We start from the raw sequence: 24,027 nt of genomic DNA, 5'->3' as shown, positions 1-24,027 counted from the left end.
AAGCATTCATTACTACAGAAATGCAAAGAATAGCCACCAATATTTGTTGGCACAAGTGCAGGATATACCAAATATTTCCTACACAGAAGCCTTGTGGCTCCAACATTTTCTACGACCGGTTAGTTCTAATAAAGTGTGAAAAACCATAACTTTTAATGTCCTTTCAGGTTAAAAACATTAAATACAAAGTAATTCTTTAAATCAGAAGCAACAGAAAACATCATCATGTTTTGGTTAGTCTGATATGAATATGCAAATCCTAAAATACATGTAAATATTGACATGTTACAATAACAGAGGTGCAGAATGTTTGTGATTAAAATTAAATGTCCTAAAATATTACACTAAAAAGTCCTTTCATTGTACCAGTTGCTAGGAATATTTATGTATTTTGCAATGTCCCTTTTTGGCAACATTTCTATTTAATTTTAAAACACATAATATTCACAAAATAAGTAATAAACTAATTCGACACATTGCCTGTAATGTACCTAACAATGTCCACTCACTCCTCTGGTTCTCTTAGTTTTTCATTATTGCTTAACTGTTAAAGCTATTACTTATACCGAGTCAGGCAAAGTACTTCTACAGTGTTCTGACTTTAATGTAATACATCAGCAGAATTTGAGAGGCAATATAAATCAATACCTGTGCAGCTCTTAAGTGTTTGAGCAACCACTTATACTGACTCTCCTAAAACACTTTAATTGTTTTGTCTGCTACTTAAATCCACAAACATAAGTACAAAATGAACAACTGGATAAAGACATCTGACATTTAACTATGTTTGGATTCAATAAGCCATAAAAAATTTAAATCATACATAAATGGGCTATTAAACTTCAGGGACATTTTCAGGGACAGTCAGAGGCCCTGTGTGGGGGGTTTGCTGCTACAGGTCACAAATCCTGTGTTTTTGCCAATCAGTAAATGGAAACATATCACAAAAAGTCAAACTACTGTATGTAAGTCATCAAATGTGCTACACAATGCCAGGTTCATACTGCTTCAGTTACAATCACTGTTTACTTACCAGCAAAGGCAAAACCAAAGATCTCTTTCACTCTGTGTAACAAAAGACAAAGCACAAAAATACAGAATGAGACAACTCAGATCAGCATCACAGTCAATACTGCATCACTCTGTGTAGTCCAAAAGATTCAGTACACTTCTTGAATATAAACAAAAATTCTTCTCTTTTTTTCTACACCTTATTAAAGATTAATGTCTTCATTAAGGTAATATGTGGTTTCATCCATTTGTAATAAGCCACACAAGTTTCTGAGTTATGTGATAGCTCTATTAGTTTGGTGCTATTAGATAACACAGTAGATTTCATAAGCAATGATTTGCTACACCTAGCACTGCACACTTTATCAAATTCTGACATCACAATTTCAAAGCATGAACAATCATAAATGAAAGCTTGGGTGATATATATATATATATATATATATATATATATATATATTTGTAGGCTTTAACATTTGAGTTGGTCTGCATTCAAATTCTGCTTCCTAAAAATATTATCACCTGCACACAGTATCATTTAGTATCATTTAATATACTGTTGTTTTAAATATCTACATATCATATTAACAATATTAATGGCGCACTGCTGCATTTTATTTATTTGAAGGTGGCTGCAGGTGTAGGTTTTATTTAAAAAACAACCTGCACAAACAAGTGTTTGTTAAACAGTTCTTAAAAATGTACTAAAAAACTAAAATTAATTGTTAAGAGATGTTATTATTCTTATATTATGTGTTTTATCCTCACTCTCTCTCTCCTTTCTGTTAATTAACCCACAACAGAAACCAGCACAGGCAGTGACTCTTTTTCTCCCGGTGTTCTGGGAAACCACCCTACCGTTGTTTCTGCGCATGCGCACAACACGAAATACAGTGGCAAACCGTCCTACCTTCGTGAATATTAGCTAGAAAAATACTGGCCGGTAACATTCACTGCCAAACCATCCTACCTTTGTGAATGTCACCTACAAGCATACTTAAACAGCTAAAATTTTGTGGCAAATCGTCCTACTTTTGTTAATCTGAGCTAGAAGCATACTTTCATAGCTACATTTAAGTGGCCTTCAGTCAGAGGCGGTAAAATGTCTCCTTTGAAGTTGCCGACCCTGCTGCTTCAGCAGCTAATCAGTGATTCTAAAATGGCGGCTCATTACCTTACAACCAAAAGAATGAGGCCGTTTTAACTGACTGATTTGTGAAGAGGAGAAAGACAGCTTCCCTAAGAGACTCAGAAACACTAACACACCGAATGAACCAAATAAAACAACACAATAACTGTATTGTACAATCAAATGAACCATATTCATTTCACACTGGGCCTATAGGACCGCTAGGCGTTAGCGCTTAGGTTGTTAGGGCTAGCTTACCAATACTTGTTTAAATACTAAAATTACAACGTTTCACTAAAAAAGCAGCCATTGTGTTACTTTAATATGACTTATACTTTGACTGGCTTACAAGTCACAAACAACAACTCGGTAAATCACTCAAACAGCTTATAGACATTTAATTTCAGACAAGAGAAGCAGAGCAGCAATTCTTACCGGCAGGGATCGAGCAGAGAGTGGGCGGAGATGCAGGAGTGAGCCCGCGACGTAAAAAAAGAGGCATTCACGGGTAGTGGGAAACTCCGGCATTACACAAAATTGGCATTGAAAACGTGAAAGATATATATGTAAATTTAAATATTATTATATTAGATTTCTTTGCAACAGAAAACAACTAGCAGAAATTTAATTCCATAAGTTGAATAAATATTTCAAACAGGATTATTTGAATTTGAAATAATGGTTAAAAGTCATAAATAAATATAAGGTCATTATGTTAAAATGTAGTGTATTATGAGAGGTGGTCGCACCTGACGTCATCTGCAATCACGCCTCGCCACCTTAAAGTCTGTGCTCTCTCTGCTGTTGTGTTATGTGTCGGACTGTGTGCTGTGTGTACATTTCCTAACCGTAGGGTCTAGAACTGTCATTTTTAGACTGTTTTGTTGCGAAGAGATGGGTGAATCTTTAAGTGTTGTTTATATTTAAAATATGAATTATTAAACATATATGACTTAGACAATTGGCTGGCTGGGAAGTCGCGCATGCCCGGATATACGACTTGAATGTTTCAGTCCTCACAGAGGATTGGCTGCCTGGGGACTTGGCAGCCGATTTAGTAGGAATGTGTAACTTAGCAGGATTTTCGGAAAATTAATATTACCAGCTGAAAATAAGTTAACCGCTGGTAAACTTTGCTCAAAAGTATTTGTTGCTCTACTAAGGCAAATTGGCACAAACTTTAGAAAAACAAGGAAGAACAGCACAAAATCAGAAACATACACACACACGCAAACTTAAGAAGAAACATAATACGTTTGCAAAATACTGTATCAAAGGAGAATTTAGCAGAAATATTGTAACTCAGCAGAAACATAGTAACTTGGCAGAAATAGTACAACATGGCAGAAGTGTTGTAATACAGCAGAAATGTTCATATGTAACAATATAACTTAATATTCAGTAGTATAATAGTAACACATAGTAGAAATGCAACATAGGAGCTGAAATACTATAATTTAGCAGAAAAGTGATAATTTTAGTGAGGTTAAAGAGAGGTTTCCTCAAAAGATTATGTGTTCTTCAACTGTGAAAAATTAGCAGAAAATTTAGAACGTTACAAAGGAACTACCAGCAGATACACAAAGCTAAGGCAAAAATGAGATGCCTAGCAATGTTTACAAATAGGGACAAACACACACAGTGATAAATAACCCATATTCAGAAAACAATGTGCAAAAATATGGATGCAAGCATAAACACAGACATACATACAAACATACACACACAAGGGCACACAGGGACAAACAAACGTGTCCTGTGTGTGTCTATGCCAGTCAATCAGTCTGAATCTGGTCAAGTTGAATACACTAATGGATGCTGGTCACCAACGAATAAAAATTGAGTCACACAAGCACAGACACACACACACACACACACACACACACACACACACACACACACTTCTGTAAAGTTATTAGAAGTTCAAAAACTTCAAACACTGACATCGGCTTCTTCATTTTTTTTTCAGCTTTATATTTTCAGCTGTATCTATGAAAGTCAAAAAGCCTGGATCTGCTAAATTTGAATCCACCAATCAGAGCTGTCACTTCTGTCTGCTTCATCAGGCTATGTAGTTGTCCCTGTCAGTGCAGCTGCATCCCTTGCTCACACCAACAGAGACATGGGCTTTCTGTAATGTATTTCAGACATGGAGCAGTAGCATCACATCTTAGCAAAAAAATTGTGACTTAAGAGAAACATAATAATTTAGCAGAAATACTATGATTTGGAAGAAATAATAGTATTTGGCAGAAATACTACATTTAGCACAAATCCTATAAAATAGCAGAAATTCTATGTTTTAGCAGAAATACTGTATTTATCACAAATACCAAAAAGTAGCAGAAATACTATGATTTAGCAGGAACACTATGATTTGGGAGAAATCCTATAATTCAGCAGAAATACTATTATTAAGCATAAATCTTATAAAATAGCAGAAATAGTATGATTTAACAGAATAGTAATAACTTAAATAGAAAAATTGGAAAAGCAAAATGGACAGCTGAAAAAATGCTGAACATGGTAAGGGTCGCTCAAATGTGCTTGTTGAAAGGTAAAAAATTGACAAAAAAAGAAAAGAAAGAAATAACAGCCAGCAGATACACACAATTACAATTATGGACACAAATGGAAACGCAAATGCACAGAGAGAGAGACACACAGGATGTAATCGAGTCAACCAGTCTAAATATAATCAATTTGAATGACATGCTGCCATAAAAAGGGTCTCTCTCTCTCTCTCTCTCACACACACACACACACACACACACACACACACACACACACACACACACACACACACACACACACAGCAGCAGCAGCAGCAGCAAGTGAACAAACAGGGGCTGTGCATACTGTGTTTCCTGTATGTCTCTAGGTCAGTCAAGCAGCCTGGAGCTGCTGAATTTGAATCCACCAATCAGAGAGGCTGTGTACTTTTTCCCGCCAAAACTGGTGCACCAAGTGCAGGCTTTTACACACGCAGCACAGAGACAGAAAGGATTTTTGCAGTTTATTTCTCATAGTGAGGATTCCCCTCAAACAAATGGTTATAATTTCCTAACCGTAGGGGCTAGAACGGTCATTCTTACATCGTTTTGTTCAGAAGAGATGGGGGAATCGTCAAGTGTTGACAATTTATCATTAAAATATGAATTATCGAAGATATTTGACTTCTAATGCACCATAACTGAGTAGAGGCGAAGGGAAAACTGCCCTGACTTGCCCTCGAACAACGCTTTCTAACTCTAAATCTGTTTGGAGCATCGATATCATTCTTTCACCGTAAGAGACAGCAAGCTTTGGTGAACAGTCATGGAAATTTTCAGGTCTCTGTGGAAATCCATCAAAAAGATATGACGAGAGAAAAAAGTGGTTCATTTCCAGAGGTTGAAATCTGAAGAAATCTGAGCGAAGGACGAATTTCCTACCCTCAAACAAGTGTAACTCATCTCAGAACGGTAATAGGTGATAAAATATTTCTTGAATTGTGAGCGTCAGGAGTGTCTGAAGATATATTGGCACAAGCCTCATGTCTTAACTTCGCTTCGTTAAGGAGATATGACGATTCGAAAATACCTCTCATTACAGAAATCAAGCAGTGATTTTGAACAAACTCCCCATTGACTTTCTATGGAGAGTTTACAGACTTTGTGTTGGTCTGAGGAGATTTGCCAAAATTCTATGAATCCCACAACAATAATTGTGACATTTTCTGAAAGCCAGCAAAAATACCTACGTTTTGATGTATAATTTGTGGAAGTTGAGTGAAAATTGAGCAAGTAGCAAGAAGTTGTTGGGACATGAAGAGAAGACTGCGAAACTTACAGTGGCACACTGAAAGCCAAGTGCATAGCAACCATAACAACGCATGTATTTTGTGAAAAATCACAAAAATGAAACTCAAAACTTAAAGAGGGATAAGATGAAAACGGTAACAGATATGAAAAAGCTGAATCAGACAGGAATAGCCCAATAATTTATGAACATTTTAAAGTTTGAATGGTTGTTCTAGGCAAAAGTATGAGGAAGTAGTTAAGTTTCAAAAACAAGCAAGTTTTAGCAGAATTGTGGAAGTTTCCCATTCATTTCAATGGGACAAATTAAAGGAAAAAAGCTTAATATTTTAAAAAGTATAATAGCAAAAAATACCAAAAGTCATAGCACCCATTAGCAGAAATAGCAGAATAGTTTAAAATTTGAACGGTGAAAATCGGCTGAAAATTGTGGAAGTAGTTAAGTGCCAAAAAACGTACAAAAAGTGGCAACTGGAACTAGAAAAATTTGCATTTCCTGCGAAAATGCTGTGTGGATGCTTTAAAGCTGAAGTTGTCTGCTAAAACTAGCTGAAAAAGCTGAAAAGTTCCAGAAATTGTAAAAACTTTGCAGTAGCAAAGGAACTTTGCTAAAATGTAATAACTTAGCAGAACTGCAATATCTTAGAGGAAACATAATACTTGGCAGAAATACAATAGCATAGCAGAACGTAGCACAAATATTGTAACTTACCAGAAACATGATAACTTCTCAAAAATACAAGAATTTAGGAGAAATAGTATAAAATAACAGAAAGAATATATTTAGCCAAAAATACTTAAACATTACATAAACACTATGATTTAGAAAAATAGTACAACAGGGCAGAAATACTGTGATTTACCAGAGACACTGTGATGAACTATGAATATTGTAATTTTAAATTTATACTACATTTTAGCACAAATACTGTAATTTGACAGAAATACTATCATTTGGCAGAAATACTATGTTTCAGCACAAATACTCTGGTTTAGCACAAATATTATAACATAGCAGAAATGCAATTATATAGCAGAAAAGCTATATTTAGAAAGAAAAATATAATATAGTAAAAAAATACTGTAATCAGCACATATACTCTAACATGACAGAAATTCCTCCACTTAGTAGTAATACTATAACATAGCACAAATGTTATGATTTGGCACCAAAAACATGATTTGGAAAAATACTATGATTTAGCAGAATTACTATGATTGAGCAGAAGTACTAAGATGTAGTAAAAGTACTTTGATTTAACAGAATTACAATTATGGAGGAGTAATACTTTAAAATGGGAGAAATATTGATACACACACACATACACAGAGAGCAAAGTGTACAGGGGCTGTTGAGAGTCTGGGCTTGGCATATCTAGGTCAGCTAAATTGGCTGCACCTGCTGTAATCAGCCCTTACACACACAGACACAGAGAGAGCTATGGGTTTTCTTCAGTGTATTTCTCACATTCAGGATTCCCCTCGAACAAATGGCCATAATTTCTTAACCGTAGGGGCTGGAACGCTCATTCTGACACCGTTTTGTTCAGAAGAGATGGGGGAATCTGCAGGTCTTCATAATTCAGAGATAAGATATAAATTATTGAAGATATATGACTTGTAATACACTGTAACTGAGTAGAGGCAAAGCAAAACTGCCTTGACTTGCCCTCAAACAACGTTTTGTAACTCTAAATCTATATGGACCATCAAAATCATTCTTTCACCGTAAGAAACAGCAGGCTTTGGTGAACAGTCATGGGAATTTTCAGTTCTCTGTTGAAATCCATCAAAAAGATATGACGAGAGAAAAAAGTGCCTCATTTCCAGAGTTTGAAATCTGAAGAAATCTGAGCGAGGGACAAATTTCCTATCCTCAAACAAGTGTAATTCATGGCCAAACGGTAATAGGTGAGGAACAAATTCTTGAATTGTGAGCATCAGGGATGTCTGAAGATATATTGGCACAAGCGTCATGTCTCAACTTAATTTTGTTAAGGAGATATGACGATTTGAAAATGCCTCTCATTAGAGAAATCCAGCGCTGATTTTGAACAAACTCTGCATTGACTTTCTATGGAGAGTTTTAAGACTTTGTGTTGCTCTGAGGAGATTTGCAAAACCTCTTTAAATCCCACAACAATGATAGGGACATTGAGTGGAAATTGAGCGAGTAGCAAGAAGTTGTTCAGACATGAAGAGAAAATTCAGAAAGGACAAGTGCACACTCTGAGTTAATTGCATAGCAACCATAGCAACGCATGTATTTTCTGAAAAATCACAATTTTGCAACTGAAAACTTAAAGAGGTATAAAATTAAAACGGTAGAAGATCTGAAAAAGCTGAATCACACAGGAATAGCCCAATAATCTGAGAACATTTTAAAGTTTGAATGGAGTTTCTAGGTGAAAGTATGAGGAAGCAGTTAAGTTTCAAAACCAAGCAAGTTTTAGCAGAATTGTGGAAGTTTTCCATTCATTTCAATGGGACAAATTAATTGTTATTCTACATCCTTTGAGGCACATGTCAACCACCTCAGACAAGTTCTGGGCTGCATGAGAGAACATGGGATCAAACTGAGACCTGCGAAGTGTGAGTTGTTCAAAAGAGAGGTTCGTTATCTTGGACGTTTAGTATCGGGAGATGGAGTTAAGATTGATCCAAAGGACTTGGAGGCCGTCATGGCTCTGAAAGATAAAGTGCCTCACACCGTTGGAGATGTTAAGTCCTTGCTGGGATTCCTGGGGTACTATCGCTCCTTCATTCAAGACTTTTCCCGGTTGGCAAAGCCGCTGTTTGAACTTCTCCAGAAACCTAGCAATGCTGACAAAGGTAAAAACAACAATCAACATGAGACAAATGGAAACAAAAGCAGAGCTAAGAAGGAGGAAAAAGGACAGCTGCCATCAAAAACGCCCATCAGATGGACAACAGAGCACCAGGGTGTTTTGGCTAAACTTGTGGATGTGCTGACGACTCCACCCACCCTAGCATACCCAAACTTCAACCTTCCATTCATTCTACACACAGACGCATCAGGTGAAGGGTTAGGTGCGGTGCTGTACCAGCGTCAGGAAAACAAGTTACATGTCATCGGATATTGCTCAAGAACACTAACATCGGCTGAGAGAAACTATCACCTTCACTCTGGTAAGCTCGAGTTCTTGGCACTCAAGTGGGCCATCTGTGATAAGTTTCGAGACTACTTGTATTATGCCCCGACATTCACAGTCTACACTGATAACAACCCTTTAACATACGTTCTGAGTACTGCCAGACTAAATGCCGTTGGGCATAGGTGGGTTGGTGAGCTAGCTGACTTCCACTTTGACATCAAATACAGACCGGGGAAGCTGAATATAGATGCAGACACCCTGTCAAGGTACCCAGTAAAACTCCAAGACAGAATGGTAGAGCACACAGAGACTATGTCATCAGAGGTTGTGTCCGCAGCATGGCAAGGAAGCAAAGCAAGGCAGGAAGATGAGATGCCCGGGGCAGCAGCTTTACAGGTGAATAGGGGAAATGCAGACACTGTGCCACGTGAGAGTATTTCTAATATTACATCTGCAGATATTCAGGCAGCACAGCAGGATGATACGGCCATAAAGGAGGTGATTTCGCTAAAGCTCAGAAACTGGACTCCTAATGAAAGAGAAAAGAGAAAAATGAGCAAACAAACAAAAAGACTGCTTTATGAATGGAAGAAGCTGGTGGTGGAGGAAGCAATACTATATCGACTGAATCGTCAGCATAAACAACTTGTGCTTCCTGAAAAGCTAAAGCCCCTGGTGCTGAAAACACTTCACAATGACATGGGTCATGTTGGCGCCGATAAAGTAACACACCTTGCCCGTGAACGGTTTTACTGGCCCAAAATGCAGGATGACATAGAGGATTATGTAAACAAAAGGTGTGTCTGTATTAAACAGAAACGTCCTAATCTTCCCCAAAGAGCTCCGATGGAACATATAACCACCAGCAGTCCTCTCGAGTTGCTTTGTATTGACTACCTACACCTAGAGCAAAGTCAGGGCTATGAGTACATTCTTGTTCTCGTCGACCACTTTACACGCTTTGCCCAGGCGTATCCAACAAGGAATAAATCTGGGAAAACCGCAGCTGACAAAATATTCCATGATTTTATCCCTCGCTTTGGATACCCAGAGAAACTCCACCACGATCAGGGGAGGGAGTTTGAGAATACCTTGTTCAGCAGGTTACAACGGCTGGCTGGTATTGGTCATTCACGAACAACGCCATATCACCCGCAAAGCAATCCAGTGGAGAGACTTAACCGGACCCTCCTTCAAATGTTGCGTACTCTGGAGGAGGAGAAAAAGGTTCAGTGGAAAGATCATCTGGCTCATGTTATACATGCCTATAATTGTACAAGGCATGAGGCCACTGGGTTCTCCCCATTTTTCCTCCTACATGGCCGATCTCCACGTTTGCCTGTGGACTTGTTGTTTCCGCCCAAAAGAAATCCTGAAACATCGGATCGACAGTCATATGCACAGAAATGGGAAAAGAAGATGCGTTTTGCATATGAAATGGCAGCAAAAAACAGTGAGAAATCCTCTGCTAAGGGCAAGAGACAATATGACCGTACAGCGAGAGGTGTTGTTCTCTGTCCAGGTGACCGAGTGCTCGTGAGAAATCTGTCAGAACAAGGTGGACCTGGCAAGCTGCGGGCTTACTGGGAACAGGTAGTGCACCGCGTGGTGGAAAGAGTCGACAATGGACCGGTTTACAGAGTACAGCCTGAAAAGGGTCCCAAAACGGTGCGAGTACTCCACAGGAACCTACTGCTTCCAGTAAATGAACTGCCCCTGGAGGAAACTCCTTTTTCACAACCTGAGGAGAGACCATACAAGGTAACAAAACAGAAAACGGCAGTTGTTGACACACATGACCAAAACACGGACAGTTCTGATGAAGAATACTCTTACCAAAAGATTCCATGTTACCGGCTGAGATTTCGAGAGAAAGAACAACCACAGACAGTGCACCATCCTCAGGTTGAGCAAAGACTAAGAGCCACTGTTCATGAATTCCACCCTTCTGTCATGGAGGAAACTAACATCCCAGAACAGGGCGATAATGTACCGCAGAGACCCTACAGAGCTGTGAAGGATGCCGCCCTGGAAGACGAACATCACACTGAGCCAGACCTGTGTACCAAGCCACCAGTTAACCCCACAGTGGATGGGAATAAACAACAAGAAGACATAGAGATTGCGAGGAGATCGCAGCGGACTGCCAGGCCGAGAGAGATGTTCACCTATAACACCCTGGGACAACCATCATACCAGCAATGGAATGCAGGGGTGAACTCTCTCCTGCCCACATACCCTCTCCAGGGTATTCCCAGTACTCTTCCACTCCCATACTTCACATACCCACATCCATACCTGGACAACTGTTACACTCAACCACAGTAACTAGAAACATACATCCCTTAACATGACAAAAGGCAGGAGACAAATACAAAAAAAAAAGGGGGGGGGGGGGGGGAGAGAGAGAGTGTAATAGGTTGACATATGTGTTTAAGTTGAAATGTGTGGCTGGTAAATCTGGATTACACCAATAGTTAAAAGGTTAAGAGATAAAAAGACTTATGGGGATGTTAGTTCAGTTTATGTCTTCAAACAAAGAAAAAAATGGAACACCCCAGTTATATTTTGGTCTTTGTTATATCTTTCAGTGTTGATTCAGTATTTTCTAATTATACTTTACATCTTCCATGGCATTACTTAAAAATACCACTAGGTGGCGCATAGCGGCCAGGAGAAGCGTAAACCCCCCTGGGAGGCAAATCTGCAGAATAAATCCTGCAGTTGAATTGTAAACAAGTTAATGATCTGTGCCTCTTTATTTCAATATACAGCTGCGGGATCTAGGATTGCACCCCTCTCAGGCACCTGTCACACCAGGGGGGCAACACATACATCTTTCCACAGGTCTCAACTTCGTCAGACATCACCTAGACTCAGAGCTGGATGAGGCCAGCGCAAACAGCAGCCTAACCAACTAAGATGATGGATCCATGGGGTCAGGAAAGCCAGAAGCAGGGGAGCTGGAGCGGTACCTTTCATGTCCATTCACTGGAGGTGTGGATCTATTGCATGGCTTTCCCCACATCAAGAAGCTGTCGATCAAAATCTGTACAGCTCTTCCTGCATCTGGAGCTTGTGAAGGACTTCTTAGTCATGCAGGACTCCTGTTCACTGCTAAACAGTTACAGCTTCACAGAAAGAACCTTGAGAGCAAACTGCTGCTGAAGCTTAACCATCACTTCACTGAGTGAAGAAATGGCATGTTTGCTAAATATGCAGAAATGAATGCACACTTATACAATTTATGGTAAACTGAGCTGCTTTGTATGTACATATGTCGAAGATGCCTCGTTCTAATGTTTTCTCTGAGGCTGCTGTGCCATTTGGAGCAAAAATGAATATAAAGTTTACAGCATATCTTGTCACTGGAAATTGTTTGCACTGTTTATATATTTATATTATTTACTGTAGGTATTGGTGAAAAAAGCTTTATGTTGTGAAAAACTGAAATTGGAAATTAGAATTGTTATGCCTTATTTTGTTGATGTTTTTACATATATTCCTTTTGAAAATACTAAAATTTGTATATTTATTTATTTTTGTTTGTCTGATAGCATTTATTTAAAAAATAAATCGGACATTTCAAACAGTTACTCACTACTTGAGTAGTCTTCACAAAGTACTTTTTTACTCTTACTTGAGTAACTTTTTTAAGACTACTTTTCACTTTTACTTGAGTAATAATATTTTAAAGTAATACTACTATTATTTGAGTACAATTTTTGGGTACTCGACCCACCTCTGCTGTCAGCCTAAAATAAAGAGACACCAAAATCAAGCATCTACGGAGGAAGGCAAGATGAACTTGTACCACAGTGATCTGAATGTTTCTACTGATGGAGGAATCCTGAAGTGTAAAGGCCTTTACTCTGCTCAGAATCAGCCAAATGCTGCAAAACGGGTTTCACAGTGCACATGGATTATAAACCAAAGCAAACTGCGAAAGCAAGTTGTCTAGTGACAGCTTTAGCTTAGCTGACTTGACTAAATGGAGCAAAGAATTGGTTAAATCTGTGCATCTCCGGCAGGTTGCGCTCTGCCCGTGCATCTCTGCACACGCCCCGGCCTCGTCGTGAACGCGCGGCTCGCGGAGCAGCATCAGCAGAGCGGGGGCGCGGATCAGATCGAAGCGGACATTCTGCAGTCATTGTTGGAGGATCGTGCAGAGTTGGACGGACTTTCGTACCGAGGTCTTCTGCAGCGTGTCCGGGTGAGTTCCGCGGGAAACCGCATGTAGCTCAGGGGCCGGTGGGGGGCAAAGGTGCGAAGTGAATGCGGGGGACGGCTCTGGAAAGCCGGCAGTGCATTTTCTTTTCTCCTTACTGAAAACAGGGATGGTGGAGCTGAGGTGAGCTCTAGCTGCTGCTTGCGCCGTGTTACAGCGCAGTAGGTGCGCGCTACCTCACGGTATGGAGGGAAAACGGTGGTCGGCGGGCTCCGACCATTAGTGGTCCAGTCTCCGCTGCAGCCGCCATGACTGAACCGCTGTGTAGCTGTCTTTGCTCCACCGGGACTAGCCCAGCTGTGTGGTACTGGTCATGCAACTTTAGCACACACACACACACACACACACACACACACACACACACACACACACACAAAGCAGGCCTCCGTCGCACCTTTATGTGAATGATTTCTGTAATGCTGTCGCCTACAGCAGCGCTCATATCGCCGGAGCTGCAGTGTTCTGGGAGTGGAACGAAGATGATAAAAATAATCGTCGTGTTTCATGATACTGGACGCGTTCGGGAGAAATCCTCGGATGCTTCTTGTGATGTGATGCGATGCAGACGTGCTCTAGTTTCGAGGTTAACATGTGTGTTGCTGCAGACATACAGATGGAAGCAACAACTGGGACTGGTTTTAAGTGTCCCGTGGGCATTGGGGGGGGGGGGGGGGGGGGGAGCATCGATATGTAGTGTGTGTGAAGAGAAGCTATGTCATCAAGGTTACTAGCGGTACTAGTAAGGCCGATCTTCAGGGTGGAGCTGCATTAATGAAAAAGTCTGTAGCTTGCGTGTGCGCAGTACTTTTCACCATGAGCACTGGCAGGGGCGGATCTAGAGAAATTTTCTTAGGGTGGCATGGACATCAAATGGGGTGGCAAAATCAAAACCTTTTTAAAAAAAACCCCCACATATGTAGATATTACATATGGTTAAAATGAAGTATACATATTCAGTAAGTATACAGGTTTCATATAAATATAATCTAAACTTAATTTATTTTCTGTAGCCCGCATAATTAAACGTTTCAGTTACAAGTGAATTTTGATTTTATGTACTGTATAGTAAGGTTGGGTGATATGTAAAAAATTTTCCAACTGACAATCGTCAGTCCAATAACCAACGATAGGGGATATATTTGTGCAGACTTTTTAATGGGCGAAGCAATATAATCATGCACGGACTGATTTGCGCAATTACAATGTATAAGTTTTGTTTGGAGAGAATATTTTGCCTTCTTTTCTTGTTTGTTTCAGTATTAATATAGCTACTTTGGGGTTATTTATTTATTTATTTATTTATTTGAGATGCACCAAAGACTTAACAATAGACTTAACAATAGACTTAACAATACGGCAGAGAATCTGTTTTTGTTTTTGTTTTTTTAATATTCGCTGGAAGAGACATTTTGATTTTTAAGTAACTGTTTGTTTAATTTTGTATTTGTTGTTTGGTTGAGTGTGTAAGTCAAACACCGGAGCTGCCTGTAAACACGGTTAGAGTGGAAAACAGAAGCCAATTTCTCTTTGTTTCCCTCCCCACCACTGCGGGTTTAAAAAAAAAAATAAATAAATAAATAAAATGTTTGTTTTTTCTGAACTAACTTTCTTTTTTTCTGTTATGAGTTTCAGTAAATGAGTCGCTGCATTTTGGGGCACTCTGAGGAGGGTGCATTTGTTCACAGCTGGAAGAGGGTGCCGTTGAAACAGCGGTATTATTTTTTCTGTTGACTGCTTCTGTAAACTTCAACCAACATTATTAGCAAACATACTCATGGGGAAATGATAAATAAATAAATCGCTCTTGTAAAAATGATGGGTATAGGCTCAGCCTGTTGTCAGTAGTCGATATATTCGTCCAATCGCCCAACTTTACTGTATAGCCTGTATAATAAATAAATATGTAGCCCAATAAGTATAAAATCCAGAAAGCTACACAATTGAGGTGGTTCATTCACAAACACAAGTCTAAGTTTTTTGTTAGAAAAAAATAAAATTGTTACATGCTTACACTTAAACAAAATGTCAGAAATTCTGCACTCTCACGAAAAAGAAATTTAAACCTAATTTTTCATGCTTTGGGAATCTCTGGTTTAATTCAGCAAAGTGTGGGGCCCGCCTTGGACATGCTTGGAGACTGATGGCATAGTGGACAGGTTTTTGACTGGGCTCCCACACAAATGCAAAGCAGGAGATGAAGCATCGCCAAATATGTTTCCAAACCAACTTCCTTCCAAGCCAAAGACTAGAAAATATGGTAAAGCATATCTTCCCTTTGGCTTCACCTGCACAAGTGCCAAGGTAGGTCTCCCCTGCAGAATTGGTTTTCCCTGCATCGGGAGCATGCACTGGGCTCTCCAAATCACGGACAAACAGTATCCCACATTCTTGATTTTTAGTTCACAAACACTTCTTGTAATGACTAAGTACAACACAAATTTAAACAACAAAATCCTACTTGATGCCACTTTTTTTATTTGTCGACATGGTACATTTGTCCACCAATAGCAAAGAGGTGCCTTTTTTTTCTCTACTGTTTTTCACACATGACAATAGTATTCAGAAAAAGCATCGCATATTAGGGAGAGAGAAAGACTGCTATGTCAGCTTAAATCGGTCATGTGCGTGTCTGCACACATCTGCTACTGTGTGTGTGTATGCCAGAAAGATGGAGGGAGTATGAAGGTGCTTCCTCCTCCTCTCACCTTTCATCAGGTAGACAAGACCAGCTAGGCATCCACTGTTAATTGGCTCTGCCCTGCCAGAGTCCGTGCAGCTCCTTTTCCACTCCTCATTCCCCAACAGTTCCTCCCTTCGTCATCACCTCTTATCATACTTAACAATTCCTTCTTTACACCCTTGTCCTTTACCTGTTATGCAAGGCCTAATTGGAATACAGTGGCTGCTTTAGACTGCAGTGTGGCAGGTTTAATTATAGCTTTTTGTACATACTAAAAGATATCATCTTATATGAGATATTTCTGATATTTTGTTTGTAGATTTGTTTAAACCTGGTTATTAAGTTTGTGGGAGTGATGCAACTATAAGCCTTTTTGTCTAAACTTTGTCCCATGTGAGTGAATTACTCAGAGTAAACACTAACAGAAAATTGCAATTCAATATTCAATATCATATTTAGGACACAAAATACTTAGATTCATGCTGTGGAATGAGTTCTTCTTTTGAAACGCTGTTTTTTTTTTTCTTTTCTATGTGTCTACAACTTGCCTTGAGGCAACAGTTGCTAAGATTTGGCCCCATTTATAAATTGAATTAAATTGAAAAAAATCCATACTATATGTATGTTTGAACAACCACGTCTTATACTTACAGAGAATGGTAGGAATAATTTCCTGAAGCACTTTTTATGGTTGAGTCAGTCTGAGGAAGGAGCTCTACTGTCTCAGAACTGTCTTGTGTAGGAGGTGTCATGAGTCGTCCATGATACAGAGGAAATACAAGTGAACTGAGCTGGAGATGTTTTGTTGTGCCTCTGAGTGGTAATTATCGTGTGTGATGTGGGATTTAAAAATTTAGAGATTTGCCTTTAAAAGATGGCAGAAATGTTTAGATTGCCTTCGTTTTTCAGGTACTTTTGATGATAATGTGGCATGTGCATATTTCATTACCTAAACCTAAACTTGTTAGATTGGTGCTGATTTAGAGCTGCATCATTTTTGCAATCAAGTGAAACAGGTTCGTAGTCACATTTATTAACAATTCAGCCTCATGACTAACATTTTCCTTTCACAATAAAGCCTAGCACCTCTGAGCAATTTTTGACAGCGTAACATTGCTGGATGAGGCTGGGCTTCCGATGTTAGTCGGGATTTTTTTAGCAGTATACTGATAGATGTTCCAGCCTTGATGTTGTTTCTGTGTTCTTGTGGCTGCATATCAGGACTCGGGCTGCATTGCTGCAGATAATATGTGAGAGCACTTTGCAGAGCACTGTAGGACTGGCTGCAGTGGCTGATCCTCCCCACTGAGCACACTGACCTCCACATGGAAGAAAGAGAGGAGGGGGAGGAGAAGATGCAGCTATTCTCTCTATTCTTTTTGTTCTCCTTCTCTCCGAGTGCCTTGCTCCACAGGCTGGCTGCTTGGAAATGGCATTGCTGCAACCCCTCCTCCTTCTTCACTCTCCCCCTGCTTTTCCTGCATCTCTGGGGTCCCAAGAGCTTTGTGAGCGTCTGTTTGAGCCAAATGCCAGCACTCTGCATGCCCTCTCCCCCCTTCCTTCATCTTCCTGCGTGTGTATGAGAGGGAGAGAGTTGGGGGATTTCTTTGGATGCCTTCTTTATCCATGATGGGGGTTGCCTGTTGCTTTGTTCTAGTGCTTCATCCCCAGCGTTTGTGCAATTGGCGTGTGAGTAAGAGAATGGGCATGTTATTTTTCTCAGTTTCACCATAAGCTCTTTTCACACATGTACTGCAGCTCTACTGCATCCCAGTCCTTTGTCTATGACACTGTGCTTAGCACCACAAATTAGTTTAAAAAAAAAAAAAACAAAAACGAATTTTTTTCCCCATGATCTGATGGGATGCTTACATTTAAACATACACTTCAAATAAACTGAAACATCAAGGAAGTTGAGCCAAAAAGTTGGTAATCTATGTACCATCAATGTATCTTAACTCAACAACCAGCTGACATATCTTTTGAAACCTGACAGCTAAATTGCCTAGATATTTTGCCAATATTCATGTTTAAGTTGTGAGGCTTTCAGTGTGAACATATCAGAAATTGTACATCTAAATGTGTGCGTTTAGTCTAGTATTTGCTTTTTTTAATGCCACGCATATCTCGATGCACCTTTGACTGGCTTCAGGTCCTGCCTGTAGCAGTTGCCACTCACACCGCAAGCTGGATGCAAAGCCTCCTCATTCATGGCAATTAGAGGTGATCTTAAAATGGCAATTGTGAAACTTACTTCTCAGGACATTAGATGTATTACCATTATTTATCCACCTTTCTGCTTAATAACCACTTGCTGAAGTTCTGTTGCTAGAAATCAGATGAATATGGGCAAGTAAATGTGTGTCAGGTTTTTGAATTTATCATTTCAGTAGAAAGTAAATGCCAGTTCAATTCACTGATGCTAACTAAGCTAGCAACTCTATGGCAGATGTACTTTATTAAGATATGAAATGCATTCTTCTTGCTTCCTCCACTTCTGTACCATTGATTCATTAATGTTGAATTCTCTTGCTGCTGCTCTATTCCCATGTCATACTGCATGACTGATAGAATTTGAAATCTGCTTCATGAGCATGTCTCTTAACAGGTGCCATTTTTGGGTCCTTATACACACGCAATACGGTAATATTATGTTGAAGCACGGTACGTATTAATCTGCAAGGCTCCTGACTACGGTAGCTGTAATGCTCCAACAATCCATCAAGCGGTGTCGCTTCATTGCTTACCAAAGTCGTACTAAAACATTTTGACAGATTTTTGAGTGCTGTGTACCACATAAATCTGTTCACGTTCAGTAAGCACAAACAGAATTCATACATAAGGCACACTTTTGAGGAAATGAAAGGATTTTAAGTGCACCTTATAGTCCGAAAAATACGGTACTGAAAAAGTTCTTGTGCTTAAAGTGCTTCGCTGAGCTGAAATTTAAACTTAAAATATCTCAAGATATATAAAATAAAAAGAAAGTCAAAATTGAAAGTGCCTCAAAGGCTTTGAACTGAACATCTCAATATCTGAATATCTTACCTTGGGCATGGGCATCTGAGAGGTTCCGCCCTTGACTATCTCTGATTGGTTTAGACCACGATATGGGCATAATGGCTCCCAGGGCTCACAAAATTTCAAAATCCCTGGTACCCCTTCGGTTCTGATGGGGGGTCTTTCTTAAAATTACTGGTCCCAATAACAAAGGCGCTTGTCAACTCAGAAATCGAGTGAAACTCAACACACCCGGCAGAACATTAAATGTTATTATGTTATTTAGCTTACTATATTCCAACCACAGAAATTCTTTTGACCATGAAACCAAAAAAGCTGCGCTTTCTTTTTGCCTCATAGTCTGATTTGTCATAACTTTTCCGTTTTGTGGTAGGCTTTTCTTTGGCTGTCCCTTCTTCACCCTGACCTATCTTATTTGGCTCTGCAGAACTAAAATACCTGCGTAAATCCATCTGCATTTACACACGTACTTACATAACAGTCAGCCATGTGCTATTGGATTATTGTGGGAAAGCCTTCCTTCGTCATTTCCCTTTTCTGCCGACTGTGCAGAGACACTTGCGTGACACACAAATCAATTGAACAGCAGCAGCACAGAGTCGGTGCTGCGGCGCTTCAGCAGCACAGTTAGGCCATGATAGGGCATAATGTTGTCTGCTGTTGGCCACACATAGACTTTCAGAGTTGCATAGACTTTTTTTCTCTCACTCGAACGGCTGGTCGCACTGGTGCGACCTAGGATTTTTTTTTAGTCGCACCATTGAGAAATTAGGTCGCATTTGGGACCAAATTGGTCACAATTTAGAGCCCTGGGGAGTTAGTCAGTAGGGGAACATTAAAATTGGTTGTAATGGCTCAATGTGGGGAAAAGTATCATAACTCACAATAATTTCTATTTAGAGCCCCAGGAGATTTTCATAGTGTACAGGTTGTGATCAGTTGATCTGCTGCTGTTTGGAGATTTCTGAATTTAACAAGATGTAAGGGGGTGTTTAATGAGTTCTCCTGCCTGATTTTCATCCTCAACACTGACAGTACACTGTTTATGTCAAATTTACATGAATCTTCAATCGCTAGCAGTGTGACTCTGAAGTTCTGTACTCTGTTTTTAATAGTGATGTGCGGATCGATACTGAAATATCGATTCCTCTGATACCAGTCATTTATGTTCTAGAATCGATTCTCACATTAAAATATCAATACTTTAGTAATTTAAGCTAAATTTGTAGTTTATTATTAACAGGAACACAGTGGAAAGAACTTATTTCATTCGGATTGTCTACATTGGAAGGAACTACTTCTTCTTCCACCTTTCATAGTCATGTGCGAAATACAGCTGTATAAATGTGTCGCAGCCCCTTGGCGTGCACACTCACAACAATGGCTGAGCGTAATTGGAGTTATGTGTGGAGGTATTTTACATCCACAAACAGCCGAGACGTGGTTTGCGATACATGTGGCAAGAAAGTGAGGTGTTGTGGCAACACCACAAATTTGTCAAACACCTCAGAGTAAATCATATCACAGAATATGACGAGCGTATGTTGAGGCGAACTGAAGAGGAGGAGTGGACAGGGACAGGTGCTGCTAGGGCGAGACAGACGTCTCCCGCGGAGTCCTTTAGTGCTGCAGGCAGGCAAGGTGTTCAAATAGCGCACAATTCAGCTTTTTTATTTCTATATGATGAATTCTGCATTATTAAGTGATAAGAACAAGTAATCTGATGTCCTGTAATCATTATGACGCTATAATTTGAGATACAATAAATAAAATACGTTTTTGTACAAAGTATCGGCATCGGATCAGTATCGTCGATACCACCCTGAATTTTACTTGGTATCGGATCGGAAAGGAAATCAGTGGTATCGCACATCACTAGTTTTTAAGATTTTTCCCCAACAAACACAACAATGTCGACGAAACGTTTTGCACTGTGAAAGGCAACCGTGGGTACCTTTGGTTTCATTCTATAATACTGGACTTATTTTTCTACGAAGGCTTGAACCTGAAAGTGTTTAAACAAGACAGAAAAGTGTGAAAATCTTCTGGCCTGTCTGAGAAAAGTGTATAAAGTGTGTAGTGAGGGGTTTTACAGCCTTAAAACATCTATAATAATTGTAAAACATAAAGTTGGCTGCAGTTGGCTATTTCACCTATCGCGGGTTATTTTTAGAACGTAACTACCACGACAAACGAGGGACCACTCTATACAGTTGGTATGAAGGTGGAATTCATTCAGTGGATCTAAGCATTATCAGCTAAAAATCATATGAATCTCTGTTACAATTGATGTAACCTCTGACCTTGAAACCACAGCCACTGCACTAGTCACACACAATCTACCCTGTTTATCCTGCATTAACCTGCAGAGTATTTTATGCAGCCTTTAAATAGAGATCCGTGATCTAAGTGATCTAAGCAAACTGAGTTAGTCTACCTCAGTTTATTTTGCAGCATGTTTCACAATATGAAAAGACATAATGTCACACGTACAGACCTAATATCTAATTTAGAAACATGAGGAGTTACATCTAAGCTTTAAATGTCCAGTTTATCAAATACCACTGAGCAATCCTTACCTTTAAATCTAACCGCTCGTCTTGCTCTCCGTCTTTCTTATCTTTCTCCATCTCTGAGTGAAGTTAGCTCTCTTTCTTTTCTTTCCCTGTAAAATACAGCAGCTGGACCTTTAGGTAGCAACACACTGTGTGACAAACTGCACACAAATTTTTATGCAGCATCCTCTGGTGATTAACACATGAACAGGATTACCATTTATGCCTTACTTTTTAGGCTAAAATTGGTGTAATGTTTGGAAGCTCGCAGTGAAAAAACAATAACTTAACCCAAATGCGTTAAAGTAAAAGTAAGAAGCTCGTTGTGAAAATATAGGAGTAGAAAGTACAGGTCACGGTGGTTAGCACTGTTGCCGCACAGCAAGAAGGTCCTGAGTTCAATCCCACCATCAGGCCGGGATCTTTCTGTGTGGAGTTTGCATGTTCTCCCCGTGTTTGCGTGGGGTCCCTCTGGGTACTCCAGCCTCGTCCCACCGTCCAAAGACATGCAGCTTGTGGGGATAGGTTAATTGATTAATCCAAATTGCCCATAGGTGTGAATGCGCAAGTGAATGTGAGCGCGAATGGTTGTCTGTCTCTGTGTGTTAGCCGACCTGTCAAGGGTGTACCCCGCCTCTCGCCCTATGACAGCTGGGATAGGCTCTAGCACCACCCGCGACCCTGAAAAGGATAAGCGGAAGCGAATGGATAGATGGATGGAATAGAAGTAATAAGTAGTCAAGTAACGTACAGATACCGAAAATTGTACTGAGGTACAGTATCAAAGTATTTGTCCTTAGTTACTTCCCAGCTCTGCATACAAGTAAGTTAAAGACAACAGCTGTAGTTTGAGTTTGGTTTTGTAAATGCATATCTCATTTGTGGTATTTCTGTGGCAGTGGCTGTATAAAGCTGCTGTTTTTTAAAAATCCAACACAAACTTTTTAGATCCAGTTTTTACAAAAACTTAAATCAGAGTGAAAATTGTCTGTGGAAATTTTAAAATATTGTTTTAATTCACCAGTGTGAGATACATGAATTTGCAAAAGTCTCTTTTTCTAATTGTAGCATTGTACTGAACATTCAGACTGCAGCTTTAGTGGGCACTGTCCGTTGATTCCACTTGTCTGCACTGGTCACATCTAATTAAAGCTAGTTCACTGAGTATCCTTACAACAGGCTGTTGTCAGGTTTGGTTGGCCTCTGCAGACATATATTGTTCCTGAGGGTAGAGCCTCCATTTTTTGTAACACCACTTTTCACTGTTTCAGTGTTACATTTTATCTCCACTAGACTGCATAGGAGCAATTTCAGGACTCCATTCTCCAATTAAACTTGAAATAATATTATTTCTAACTATTAAATTCACAATTTTTTCCACCCAGGACCTTCAGTATTTAAATGGTGTTACAGTGGCATCAAATTATTGCATTACATATATTTTACCCTTCTGAGGATGGTTCTTTTGCTGTGCAAATAGTTAAATATTTGAAAAGAAATAATTAAATAAATACATAAAAAAATATTGAAAACCTTGGATACTGCTAAAGAACTTGACTCACCATTGACTGTTGGAGAAATCATTGTTGCCATGAGAATAAATCTCGCGGTTCGGGCAGATTCCCTGTTGAATTCTTTAAAAGAAATTCAGGACAAACTGTCCCCATTACTGCTTGTGGTATATAAGGAATCATTGCATCATGGCACTCTCCCCTACTCTAATGCAAGCCTCAGTAAATCTCATCTTAAAAAAAAAAGATAGGAGCTGATTTGAATCCTTACAGTCCTCTTCTTAATAAATGTGGATGCTAAGATCCTTGCTAAAGCTTTGCCACATTGTGTGCAAAATATTATACCAACTATTGTTTCATAGGAGCAAACTGGATTTGTTAAGAGAAGGCAACGATTTTTTAAAAATCTATTTTCATTCACTTATTAAGTCATTACATACAAATACCCTTGTACTGGGCCACACTCAGAAGGTGTGGAGCATTATTAGGATATTAATCCTTTTTTAAAAAAATTTTTTTTATTCTTTTTAAAATAAAAAAATAAACACAGTTAAAATGGCACAACAAACACAATATGAAAACATTTTCACATGCACATCAACTGTTTCTGAGAAACTCTTAAACTAAACAGCATAATGGAATTTTAATATAGTGGGTTAGGGTTATGTTAGCACTGCTCAGAGTGATTAAAAAAAAAAAATTGAACAGCAAGTAGCTTTTCTTTGGGACTGAATAAGTGGGCAGTTGACCTAATTCTATTTCCTAATGTTGATGACTGGGCCCTTGATTAATATTTATTGAAGTGGCTTATCTATCCATCTGGAACAGCATTCCAGCACTTTCAGTTAATGAGCAATTAAACCAGAACAGAAGTGCGCATAAAGAGAGTATCAAAAAGGAAAGTCTTAAAAGTAGAGAGGGTGTCTCCCGAATCTAAACTGGGAGCTGGTTCCACAGAAGAGGCCCTGAAAGCTGA

At 39.4% G+C, this 24,027-nt stretch overlaps 1 protein-coding gene across 8 annotated transcripts in view; it reads left to right on the top strand.

The window, feature by feature from the left end:
* The window catches only part of fat3a (FAT atypical cadherin 3a), a 335,255-nt gene that overhangs the window by 89,768 nt on the left and 221,460 nt on the right, over window positions 1-24,027 (top strand). For 7 of the 8 annotated variants that reach the window (XM_063492471.1, XM_063492469.1, XM_063492470.1 and 4 more), the window contains exon 2: window positions 13,088-13,269. In XM_063492471.1, coding sequence (XP_063348541.1) covers window positions 13,088-13,269 — 182 coding nt within the window. Of the gene's footprint in view, window positions 1-13,087; window positions 13,270-24,027 lie in introns of those variants that run through there. The other variant, XM_063492472.1, reaches the window with a different exon arrangement.

Source organism: Pelmatolapia mariae, linkage group LG14, assembly GCF_036321145.2.
Source record: "Pelmatolapia mariae isolate MD_Pm_ZW linkage group LG14, Pm_UMD_F_2, whole genome shotgun sequence".
In the NCBI taxonomy this organism is placed as follows: Eukaryota; Metazoa; Chordata; class Actinopteri; order Cichliformes; family Cichlidae; genus Pelmatolapia; species Pelmatolapia mariae.
This window is presented reverse-complemented; position numbering and strand designations above follow the sequence as displayed.